We start from the raw sequence: 12834 nt of genomic DNA, 5'->3' as shown, positions 1-12834 counted from the left end.
GCAGCCCAGCAACTGGGAGAGGGTATCCATTTTAACCATCCAGCAACTATGACCCACTCCACTGGGGAAGAGAGGTGGAAGGGCATGACCTTCAGCCAATGGGGACTGGAGCTCAGATGGTCCTCACCCCATGTGAATGAAGCAACCTTTCTGGCTTCACCCAAGTCGCTTCCGGGCTTTGGCATCAGTTGGACTGAGTTCAAATCCCACAGTGCCAGTTACAGACTGTGAGAAGATGGGAAAATGGCCTAACTTCCTGAGTCTCTGGTTCCTTAATCTATTCCAGGAGAACGATATCAACATGTTCTTCATGTGGCTAATAAGAATTAGAAGTTCTTTGAAAGGAAGTTATAAGCTCTTATGTAACATTCTAGAGGGGAGGATAGTCAGATAGTGGGAAAGCAGACCCAGCATAGACTGGTGATTATGCTATCACTGATAGCACAAGTCTTGAGAATTTTGCCCTTAACATAACTGTGTGAGACTGAACAAGATATTTACATAAGCCCCAGTCATAGAATACATTCATTGTATACCAAATCTGAGGCAAGCAGCTTCTTTCTATGTAAGGTGGGGAAACTATTAATACCTCATTTCTAGGGTTGATGTAAACTTGAAGTTAGATGCTCATAAGCAACTTGAACGAGGATGAGATGGTTGGATGGCACTGCCGACTCAATGGACAAACTGAGTCTGAGCAAACTCCCAGGGATGATGAAAGACAGGGAAGCCTGGTGTGCTGCAGTCCATGGGGTCTCAAAGAGTTGAACACGACTGAACCAAGAAGCAACTTGATTCAGTGCCTGGTGAGGAGGAGCTTAACTCAAATGTTAGGATAACTCAATCCATCTGACTGGGAAAACGGGATGTGGATAACAGAGAGCTAACCTAATTGCAAAGGGCACTAGGATGCCCTCACGGATGTTGTGTCTAAGTTGGGGCCAGCGTGATTCCAGCAGGTTCACCCAGTGTAAACACAGGCTGGCTGGCTTCTGGCAAGGTCAAGGTGTTTCCCTTTGCCTGGAAACCAGGAGGTTTCCAGGTGTGGCCGAGTCAGGGCATGAAGAACAGCAGATCAACTGAAAAGTGGTAAAGAGGAGCCCTGCTCCTGGATCTCTCTGGTTCTTCCAAATGCTGGGGGCCAGCTCCCCGAGGCTAAAGGAGACAAGTGAGTAGGGAGCTACCTGGAAGAGCATTTCAGGGCTGGGGGCTTCAAACGGCCTTGAGTCCTTTCTGCCTGCCGGGAGCCTGGGCTTTGGGTCCAGTCCTAGGACAAGAGGTGACCTGGTGGCCAAACTCTTTAGTAAGAGTTCCCCAAAGCCAAGGGCACAATCGCAGGGGCTCCTGCTGTGAACGAGAGCCTCCGTTACTAGGCACCAGGGTCTGCAGTGGACGTGAGAACAAAGCGCATCCACCTCCCCTACTTCAGGTCTGGACTAGGACAAGGCCCCAGGAACCACGCCGGCCGCCTGAACTTCAGACCATGTACGCATACTACTGCAGAGCGCCTGGGGAGGACGTCTGGCCTCTGCTGCAGCACCTCACCTACACCTACCAGCCCGCCCCTCTGCTGCTGCCCCCTATCCAGGCCCATAACTTCTGCAGCCGGCCCCGGGGCCTGTGCGCCGGCGAGTGGGCTGCTCCGCGGGAATACCACTGCTTCCACGCCACCGGCACGCCCCTGGAGGTCGCGCCGCCCTTTTGGGCCTTCCCGCCGGCCTACGCCGCGGCCCTGCGCCCGCCGTTCCCCGCGCCCGGCTACCTAGGGCCATCGCTGCAGGCGCCCGCGGCGGTCGAGAGCGGGGCGCAGTGGCCGGAAGGCGGCACCCTGCAGGCCGAGCTGCGGTGGGGCCACGTAGAGCGCACGCTTGGCCCGCGCCTCGAGCTGCCGGACTCGGTGCGCCGGGAGCTGCGCCGCGTGTACGGCACATACCCGCGCACCGACGTGCGCGTCACCTACCGCGGCGGCGAGTTCCTGCTGCAGGGCGCGCCGCGCCTGCGAGAGCCCGACTACCGCGGCGAGAGGGGAGTCCTCCGGCCGCCGGCCAGCAGCGACAGCGGGGACGACAGTCCCGCGGGGGAAGCGGTGGAGCGCGGCCGCCGGAAGAAGAGGAAGGCTTGAGCTGAGGGCGCGCGAGGCCCGGCGGCAGGCGACGGTGAGCACGAGCGCCGTTCTCCTGCCGCCGCAGCTACGCGCTGGCGCTGGGTGCACCTGTCACCTGTATTTTTGCCTTTTTTTTTTTTTAAATCTCCGCTGGCTTGCTGCTCTTGCTTGATTTCAGGTTTTTGCAGGATGGCGGGGCGAGAGTGAAAAGGGATCATAGACATCTCTGAGTGGGTTTCCTGTTACTCCTTCCTTCTCCTTGGACTTGGAAAGCCTGAGCGTGTGGTGGAAGAAGGGCCTGGACCCTTTGTTTCCTCCCTGCCCAACCTCCTCCCCATGAACCCTGCCCTGCAGTGAGCCCCACGTGCCCTTTTTCGTTTCTTCTCCCCAGCAAATCTCCCCTAACTCCCCAAGCTGAGGGCCCACTTATTCCCAGCTTGTAAAGAAAAGTAAATGACTGAAGTTAGGTGTAGACTTTAAGATTGTTTTCATGTTTGGGGGTGGAGGTGGGGTTTCTTCACCTATGTAATGTGAGCCTTACTTTTGAGGGTACAGGGTGTCAGGGATTAGAGTGGGAAACGTGTGCTTCCTCACTTGCTGGGCCCCACTTTCCCTTAACCAGGTGCCTTCCAGTGCAAGACGACTCTCTCCTAAGTCCTGAGGCCCACCACCCATAGGGAGATTCTGAGGGTATCAGCTATTTTGAGGTGTGGATGGCAAGCATGGCTGAGGAAGGGATCCCTAAGACACAGATTTAGGGCTGGCTCTGACGTGAGTTTGGGTAAACTCCGGGAGTTGGTGATGGACAGGGAGGCCTGTCCTGCTGCAGTCCTTGGGGTTGCAAAGAGTCGGACAGACTGTACTGAACTGATTGACATTTTCTAGACTCTCTCAGCCTCAGTTTATTCATCTGTTAAAGAAGAATAAAACTAACACAACCTACTTTGAAATTTTACCAGGGTTGAAATCTGAGATGAATGTCACGTCTTGTGTCCTGATTTCTTTTTAAACGTTTGTATTGTGGCATAGCCGATATGGAATGTTGTGATAGTTTCAGGTGAACATCGAAGGGACTTGGTCATACATATATTTGTATCTTGTCCCCTGCTTCTTGCTAATAGTCTTTAATAGGTTGAATGTGCACTATTCTAGGAATATGCTGGAGGATTAAGCCACAAATCCAATTTTAACTACAGGTCTAGCCATATTACCAGGTCTGACACCCAGGCTGTATAAATTGGCTCCTCATGGAATTGCTTTCAATGAACTACCATTTGTAGTTAGCCAGCAGATACCTGGGTATACAGGTATGTTACTGAAACTGTAGATCACTTGATTAAACACTGCTATAATTATTAGCTTCATGCAGAAGTTCTGTTAAACCTCAGCACTTGGAAAGATGTTTCTCCTGATGAGTGGTTTGCTTTTTGATCTTTGAAGCACCATAATTGATCATATTTTTATCTTTGCCCTGGTTTCTAGGGAGCCAAATTTGCTTAGCATCTTTTGTGTAAAACCTGGATCCTGAACTGTTACTCCTAGTTTTATCTTATTTTCCTTTCCTTATTTTTTTAAATTATGGAAACACAGGGAGCTGTTGTAGTGTGTTGGGTCTGCTGTGTGACCTTGAGTGAACTATTTAATGGCCCTGAACCAATTTCCTCATCGCAAATGGGGATGATGGTATCAGGACCTGTCTCATAAGATTATTGAGAAGATATCATGAAATCCTGCATACAAAATGTTTACCACAGTAACTGTCATATACTAAGTGCTCTAAGGTTAGTATTTGTTTTTAAAAAGTAGTTTGCAATATAGAAATTTATAAAATAGAGTTAAAATCTGTTCTAATATTTTGTGTGGGCATACTAAGTCCCTTCAGTTCTGTCCAACTGTGTGCAACCCTATGGACTGTAGCCCCCCAGGCTCCTCTGTCCATGAGATTCTCCAGGCAAGGATACTGGAATGGGTTGCCGTATCCTCCTCCAGGGGATCTTCCCGACCCAGAGATTGAACCTGTGTCTCTTATGTCTCCTGCATTGGCCAGAGGGTTCTTTACCACTAGGGCCACCTGGGGAGCCCATCACCCACAAATGATCACTGAGGTCCAATCTAGTATTTTTTTACTATTTTTTTCTGTGCACCTCATATTAACTACATAAAAGGAATTGCAGTTTTGCTTGTTGCATTTTACAGTAAGTATATCTTGGACATCATTTTATGCCAGTGCACATGGTGTTACCTCATTCTTTAACAGTCTGTAGAATATGGATTCTTTCCAGTTTTTGGCTATTAAAAGTCCATCCAACAAATTTCTTGAATGCCTTTTATTTGCCAGGAAATATTGCAGGCCCTGAGGATATAGTCGTGAATGAGATAGCCATGGCAGTTTCTGTCCTTATGGAAAACATTTAAACTGAGACCTAAAGAATATGAAAAAGCTAGCTGTGCAAAGAGAAGGATGAGGGGAAGCCAGGCAGAAAGTATGGTGAATGCAAAAGTCCCAAGGAATGAAAGTCATCTTCATTGACTTGACAGGCATTTGAGAGCCACATATACTGGGCAATATTCTAGGCACTGGGGCTCTAGGAGAAAAATAAACAATTCTCTGCCCATGATAGAGCTTACTTTAGAGATGTAATGTAGGGAAATGAAGACTGACAATAAGCAAAGGGGAATATACAATGCAATGTCATACCACAATAAGGGATGGGGTGCTATTTTCAGCAGGATACTTAGGGAAGGCTTCTCTGAAGAGGTGACTCTTCAGTTCAGTTCAGTCGCTCAGTCATGTCCGACTCTTTGCGACCCCATGAATCACAGCACACCAGGCCTCCCTGTCCATCACCAACTCCCGGAGTTCACTCAAACTCATCTCCATCGAGTCAGTGATGCCATCCAGCCATCTCATTCTCTGTCATCCCTGTCTCCTCCCACCCCCAATCCCTCCCAGCATGAGTCTTTTCCGGTGAGTCAACTCGTCACATGAGGTGGCCAAAGTATTGGAGTTTCAGCTTTAGCATCAGTCCTTCCAATGAACGCCCAGGATTGATCTCCTTTAGAATGGACTGGTTGGATCTCCTTGCAGTCCAAGGGACTCTCAAGAGTATTCTCCAGCACCACAATTCAAAAGCATCAATTCTTCGGCGATCAGCTTTCTTCACAGTCCAACTCTCACATCCATACATGACCACGGGAAAAACCATAGCCTTGACTAGACGGACCTTGGTTGGCAAAGTAATGTCTCTGCTTTTTAATATGCTATCTAGGTTAGTCATAACTTTCCTTCCAAGGAGTAAGCGTCTTTTAATTTCCTGGCTGCAATCAGTATCCGCAGTGATTTTGGAGCCCCAAAAAATAAAGTCTGACACTGTTTCCACTGTTTTTCCATCTATGTCCCATGAAGTGATAGGACCAGATGCCATGATCTTTGTTTTCTGAATGTTGAGCTTCAAGCCAACCTTTTCACTCTCCTCTTTCACTTTCATCAAGAGGCCTTTGAGTTCCTCTTCACTTTCTGCCATAGGGTGGTGTCATCTGCATATCTGAGGTCATTGATATTTCTCCCAGCAATCTTGATTCCAGCTGGTGCTTCTTCCAGCCCAGCGTTCCTCATGATGTACTCTGCATATTAGTTAAATAAGCAGGGTGACAATATACAACCTTGACGTACTCCTTTTCCTATTTGGAACCAGTCTGTTGTTCCATGTCCAGTTCTAACTGTTGCTTCCTGACCTGCATACAGGTTTCTCAAGAGGCAGGTCAGGTGGTCTGGTATTCCCATCTCTTTCAGAATGTTCCACAGTTTATTGTGATCGACACAGTCAAAGGCTTTGGCATAGTCAATGAAGCAGAAATAGATGTTTTTCTGGAACTCTCTTGCTTTCTCCATGATCCAGCGGATGTTGGCAATTTGATCTCTGGTTCCTCTGCCTTTTAAAACCTACTTGAACATCTGGAAGTTCACGGTTCACATATTGCTGAAGCCTGGCTTGGAGAATTTTGAGCATGACTTTACTAGCATGTGAGACGAGTGCAATTGTGCGGTAGTTTGAGCATTCTTTAGCATTGCCTTTATTTGGGATTGGAATGAAGACTGACCTTTTCCAGTCCTGTGGCCATTGCTGAGTTTTCCAAATTTGCTGGCATATTGAGTGCAGCACTTTCACAGCATCATCTTTCAGGATTTGAAATAGCTCAACTGGAATTCCATCACCTCCACTAGCTTTGTTCGTAGTGATGCTCTCTAAGGCCCACTTGACTTCACATTCCAAGATGTCTGGTTCCAGGTGAGTGATCACGCCATCGTGATTATCTTTGTTGTGAAGATCTTTTTTGTACAGTTCTTCAGTGGAGACCTAATAAAGACCTTTACAAGCCATCTGAATAGCTGGGGGAGAAAAGCAAGTACAAATACCTTTGACTGGGGTGTCCTTGTCCTGTGAGTTAGTGGGAATGTAATAGTTAATGGATGGCATCACCGACTCAGTGGACATGGGTTTGGGTGGACTCCGGGAGTTGGTGATGGACAGGGAGGCCACGTATGCTGCAATTCATGGGATCGCAAAGAATCAGACACGACTGAGTGACTGAACTGAACTGAATAATTAATGAAGTTACAGATGAAGCTGGATCCTGTGGCATCTTGAAGCCATGTAGAAAACTTTGGATTTTTTTTCTTAAAGGAGGATTATGAGCACAGGGAAATGTGATGAGATTTTTAAAAAATTATTCTGGATGATCTGTGGAAAAGAGACTATAGAGGGGCCATTGTAAAAATAGGGAGAACAGTTAGGAGGCATTTGAGAAATAAGCTGAGAGAGTGATGAGAAAATAAATGTCCTTGAATATGCATCTTTGTTCACAGATACAAGTGTTAAATTGTGGAATCTGAAACCTTAGAATTAGAGATTGAATCATTGAACAATGACACCCTAGTAGCAACAAGCACAGCCAGTGCCCAGATCTTTGATTCTAAATTCCATTCTCCAAAAAAGGAACCACTCCCTTTGGGAAAATGGCTGATTTCAAGGCTGTGGCAGGAAAGATACAAGATGAGCCTGGAGCAACTTGTGCCAGAAATTAAAGGACTCCTCAAAAATATCAAAAGAACAAAGGAGCCAACTTGAAGAGACTTTCACTGGCCAAATCTAGGACACTTTAAGCATCAAAACAAATAATCACAGTAACAGGTTATACCTACTGAATAAAATAAGGATCCCTGCTGCTGCTGCTGCTGCTAAGTCACTTCAGTCGTGTCCGACTCTGTGTGACCCCACAGACGGCAGCCCATCAGGCTCCCCCGTCCCTGGGATTCTCCAGGCAAGAACACTGGAGTGGGTTGCCATTTCCTTCTCCTATGTGTGAAAGTGAAAAGGGAAAGTGAAGTCGCTCAGTCATGTCTGACTCGTAGTGACCGCATGGACTGCAGCCCACCAGGCTCCTCCGACCATGGGATTTTCTAGGCAAGAGTATTGGAGTGGCTTGCCATTGCCTTCTCCGAAGGATCCCTAAGTCCATGCTAATATTAACTAAATAAACATGTGACTGGAAAGCTCTCCTTATAGAAGAAGGAAAAATGAAATTAGAAAATTACCATTCCCAATCATCACAGTAATGATTGATTCAAGTGAGAATCATTCCTGGATACTAAAACTAATGGGTGAAAGTTTGATGAAAAACCTGATATTTATATAGTTTCAGATCTGTTCCAATAAGATATTTATTAATTATAAATTTTAAAATAGTAACCTGAAGAAAATAGTAACCTAATAGTATAACAAGGAAAAGTGGTGGGTAAGACTTTAATAACCCCATTCCTGTAGTCCCTCTTAAACAAAATCAAGTTTCTTACCATTTTTTTTCCTTACCATCTTTTTTTTTCTTACCATCTTTAATGAGTGTCTTTAAATTTTTTTCTTTAATGGCGACAAATTGACATCATGTGCTTTGGATATGTTAAGCTGAAAAAATACATCAAAAATTCAGTGGTAAGGCATAATCATGAGGAAACATAAACCTAAATTGAGAGAAAATTGTTCAAAAATGTCAGTGTCCTAACAGACAAAGGTTTCAAGTCAAAGGAGATGAAAGAGACATGAAAACTAAATGCAATGCATGATCCTCTTTTGGATGCTGGACCAGAGTGAACATTGTTATGAAGGACAATGTTGGGACAAGTAGCAAGATTTGAATGAGGACTATAGATTAAAGAAAGCAATATGGCAAAAAACAGGTTAACCGTTGGTGAATCTGGTATAAGGCTAAGTTAGAGCTCTTTGTACTATTCTGGCAACTTTTCTGTACGTCTGAAACAATTTCTAACTAAAAATAGTGATAATAAGGATATTGAACCTCTGGATCAAAAAGGATACACATTTAAAACTTAATTTGTCACAGATTTTATATTTTAATCTTAGAGAATTTTCTACATGCTGGTAAGCCTCCTCAAATCCTTTTTCTTTTTTTTGAAACAAAGCAGGTTAAGTAAATCATGAATCTCCCACCATATAAGATGTGTTCTGAATCCCCTTCCTCTTCTACCCTCTCAGGCCCACTCTTAAAGTCTCTCAAGTCTCCTCATCTCTGAGAATCCACATTGCTCACACACATTCTTCCCCCAAGGCCTCCACTTATGCCCTGGAAATGTCCAGAAGCTGCACATAATTTACCCCTATCCTCCAGCCCCAGTGAGGGAGGAGGTCCCCAATTATAGACTTTTTGAAGGAAGTGCTGCCACTCAGCTCAGTCCAGCCTGCCATTGCTTCCAAACCCCAGTGCTCCAGCCCTGTGGCTGTAAGGAAGCCCTGCAGGGAGTCCTAGATGCCACTTTCTTTGATCTTTTCTTTGAACTTGACCCTTAGAAGCTTAGAACTCATAAAACATCAGGGCTGCCAGAGACTTTACTGTTTATCTGGCTCAACCTCCTCAAGTTACTTTCCGCTGGGAAACGAAGGCCAGAGAGGAGTGACTCACCCAAGGTCACACAGTAGGTAGAATCCACCTACTGTCCCTATCCCAGTGGGGCTTGAGCCACCAACTCTCATCCTGAAGGTCTTCTCCTCCTGGCTTCGCCCCAGCCTTACCCAACCCTGGCATTTGGTTAAGAGCCCTTTGCCAATAAACCATGACTGACCACTTTTAAACCCTTTCCCACCTCCCAACTGGGTAACTCACATTGGAGGGTGGTAATCACAACAGTCTTACACACTTAACTGACCTCTTACTGTGTAGGCACTGTGCTAAGCCCTGTACAGAAACTATCATTTTATTTTCACAAAACCTTGATGTGGATATAGTTATTATCCCCATTTACAGATCAGGAAACTGAGGCCTATAGAAATTAACAACTTACCCAACAGTAAACCCAGAGTACACCTGGGAAATCTGACGGTAGCCTTAACATATAGGCCTCTTCATACATGAGACATGCTCAGCAAAATACAAGGAACATTTATTGAACAGCCACTCTGTGAAGAATACTAAACTAGTCATCACGGGGCTCACGAATCAAGTCCCACTGGAAGCAGAGTGTGGAGGATTTGTAGGACATTGTATGCGTCAGTGAGGCATTGGAGAAGCTTCTTGTAAGAGGCATCTGAGAAAGACTTTGAAGGATGTGTAGGAATCTGACAGCGATGGAAAGGAGGTGTCCAAGAAGAACTGAGGAGGGGTCAGCATGAGTAAAAGCATGGCGGAAGGAGCAGGGTTTCACTGGAGGGCAGGTTATAAACCAGGAAGCAGTGGAAGATAAGGCTTGAAAGCTAAGTGGAGGCCATACTTTGAAAGACTTTAACGGCAAAGTGAGGAGTTTTGGGGAGCCATTCAAGTCTTTGACAAGAAGAGTGGCTTGAACTGAAGTTATTAAAAGGTTGAGCCAGTGGCAGCACCTGGCTGATGCCGCATGACCTCAGTATTGATGGTGTAGCACAGCCGGGCACCAGAACTGAGTCCCTAGGGCATTTGCTAGCGCTCACAGCCTATGGAATTCAGTTCTCAGAGCCAGGTGGCCGAAGTTCTCTTAACCTTGATGCTGCCCTCCGCTGTCTTCTGTGAACCTTTCCTCATCCCCAGGATGGGTCAGGTGAGAAACCTGAGATCTCAAGATTCCTCCTATTCCAGGAAGGGTCTGAGCTTGGAGCAGAAAATAGGGGTCCATTGCTAGAAGAGGCAAAGGTTCTCTCAATTCCAACAGGATACTGATGTTAGATACGAGGGGTGAAGGCTCAGAGCTGTGGTAGGGATTCCATGCAGAATGAGTCCCGTCATCCCCTGCCCAAATGTGCTCCAATGGGCCTCGGTGTGGAATTGGACAGACAAGGGACAGGGGAAGAGCTAGAGCAGGTACACTGAGAGGGTATTTCTCTAGAGACAGGCTTCCTGAGCCAAACAAGACCCACAAAATGTGGATCCCCAAGACAGAGGCCCAGGAGTCCAAGCTCCCTGAAACCACCACCCCTGCCCCTACACACACACACACAAACACACCTGAAATGAAGATCTGAAGTACCTGGTATAGATAAGGGGACGGAAGAGAAAGACTTCCCTGAAACACATTGTGACTTTCTAGAGAGTTAAACTGAGGACTGGGGTGCTATTTCCACTCAGGGCAGAGTTGCAGCCTGTCTCTGGAGAGGGAAAGGCAAGCCGGCATGCTCAAGAGCCACCCTCCACCCCCACCCCCAACTTGAGAGAAACAGGTCTGCACTTACCCTTGAAGCCTCTCCTCTCCCTCCTGGAGCTGGATCTACAGTGATGCTCCCAGAGACTGCTCCTTAAATAGGCCCCGCCCCAGCCAACTCCCGCCCCCGCCCCATCCTGGCTCTTCTGAGAAAGGAGGAAGGTGTGGGAGGGCCGGGCACCCTGCCCAGAGAGCCCTTTATGACCTCAAGCAAGAATGGGGACCCCCTTCTCTACCCCCCACCATCTTTCAAAGCATACCCTTCCTCACCTCAGTCTCTGAATGAGTCCCTCCCACCCCTTGAAACCAGCCGCCTGGGTTTTCTCTGCCCTTAATGTCTGGGAAATCTGCCCTTTCTGCCTAATTCAAGCCCAGTTCCTCACTCTGAGGTTGAATGGTGGGGAGCTGATGTGCTAGTGGAGGCTTCAGCACAAGATTCTAGCTTTCCCCATCGGCTTAGGAGGCCCAGCATCAGCTGCAGAATTCATTCACGGAATGGAGAGGGAGGAGGCACCAGTCTACCTCCTCTACCTCATGTGGCTTCAAGCTGCATCCAAAGCATAAATGGAGTTTATTCCCATTCTGTGGGAAGATACTGAGACCTGAGGGGACAGAAAAATCAGGGGCTTAAGGCCCAGACAGTGTGGAATGTTGCATGGGACTAGTGTTCCCTGGAGCTCCTGATTACAGTTTGTATGTGTCCCTGGGTCTGTGGTGGGCTCTCTCCCCAGCCCACCCTCTGTCCTCTGATTCCAGAGCCCAGCTCTTACTGCACAGAGTTGCGACCCTCCAGAATCTGAGCTGGGAATTGAGGGGCTCCCCCTAAATGGTCTTTCCCCAAAACCTCAGGAAGTTCTTTCCCATGATAAGTAGCTACATCCACTGCCATTCAAGAAACAGGCTGTGGGGGAGGGGGAAAGGTACAGTCTCAGGGATGGTTGTCAGGGTCTTGGGCTTGGAACCAGGGGCAGCTCTACTGAGGAAACCTGGAAATTCCTGTAGTGGGGGTGGTAGGGAGAGAAGAGGCATCAGTATTGTGCAATGGAGGGAAGAGGGAGGACGGATGGGGGGCTGGGGGAAGGGAGCGGTGGCTTAGTCTTTAGAGGCCTGGCAGCTATCCATCACCTCCTTCCCAGGGGCCTGCTTGGCCAGAGTTCAAAGTGGCTGTCACCGCACCCTTCATTAACCCCAGCAGCACCAGGCTGGCAGCAGCAGGGCTTTTATGGGAGACGCGACGCCAAAGATGCTCCCTCCTTCTTTCCTCCCCTTTCCTGCTCCCTTTCCCCAGCAGCCCACATCTTGCTCTCTTTGAGGCCAGAGAATCCTAGTGGGGAGGTGGGAGGCTGAAGTGAGGAACAGGACTGGAATAGGGAGTGGTAATCCCCTTTTTCTCCATATTTTGGCATTGCTTCTGTCCTTAGGGAAGAGAGAATGGGACTTTCTACCTTGGACCATAAGCTCCTCAGCGTAGGGACAATCTCTGGGCCCCCAGCACCCTACAGGGGGACTAGATCTGAAAAGAGCTCAGCCTCATGACTGGGAATGGGAGAGCTCATTCTTGAATGGAACTCTTTTCATCATGACCCACTGAAGGACTTCTGGGAAGGGAAGGCTCTGGGCTTCCCCCCTGGATAGCACCGGGGAGCTGAGGTAGCAGGAACAGAAAGAGGAAGGTGAGGCTTTACTGGGTACTGGGGTTCAGCCATCTTGTCCTAAATAAGGAGCCCTGCCAACATGGGCATTAAGGTACTGGCCTGCCGGCATCCTGGATCCAAGCTCAGGTGGGTCCTCAGAGCACCTGCTGCCCCTTCCCCCATCCAAACCAGGTTCCAGGTCCGAAAACTTAAGCCCTGTAGCCACCCTAATCTTGGGGAGACATCCCTGTCAAGAGAATGCAGTGGTGCAAATATAGTCTTCTCTGGTGGCTTTGTGGTAATGAATCCTCCTGCCAATACAGGAGACACAGGTTTGATCCTTGGGTTGGGAAAATCCCCTGGAGGAGGAAATGACAATCCACTCCCCTATTTTTGCCTGGAAAACTCCATGGACA

At 47.7% G+C, this 12834-nt stretch overlaps 1 protein-coding gene and 1 long non-coding RNA gene across 2 annotated transcripts; one reads left to right on the top strand and one right to left on the bottom strand.

Annotated features, from left to right (window-relative positions):
- The first annotated feature begins 1483 nt into the window (after positions 1–1483).
- On the top strand, positions 1484–2150 carry C12H10orf95 (chromosome 12 C10orf95 homolog). Its single transcript, XM_055424301.2, has one exon. The coding sequence runs from the start codon at positions 1484–1486 to the stop codon at positions 2120–2122; it is 639 nt and encodes a 212-aa protein (XP_055280276.2). The 3' UTR covers positions 2123–2150.
- Positions 2151–4668: 2518 nt separating this feature from the next.
- Positions 4669–10842, bottom strand: LOC129555402 (uncharacterized). Its single transcript, XR_008685753.2, has 3 exons — positions 10816–10842; positions 7993–8067; positions 4669–6494 (listed from the first exon to the last, which is right to left on the bottom strand). It is a non-coding gene; the product is annotated as an uncharacterized LOC129555402 (long non-coding RNA).
- Between the last annotated feature and the right edge of the window lie 1992 nt (positions 10843–12834).

This window comes from Moschus berezovskii, chromosome 12 (genome assembly GCF_049115385.1).
Source record: "Moschus berezovskii isolate FMDL1 chromosome 12, NW_MosBer_1.0, whole genome shotgun sequence".
Lineage (NCBI taxonomy): Eukaryota > Metazoa > Chordata > Mammalia > Artiodactyla > Moschidae > Moschus > Moschus berezovskii.
Note: the sequence above shows the minus strand (reverse complement) of the source record. Positions and strands in the feature narration are given on the sequence as shown.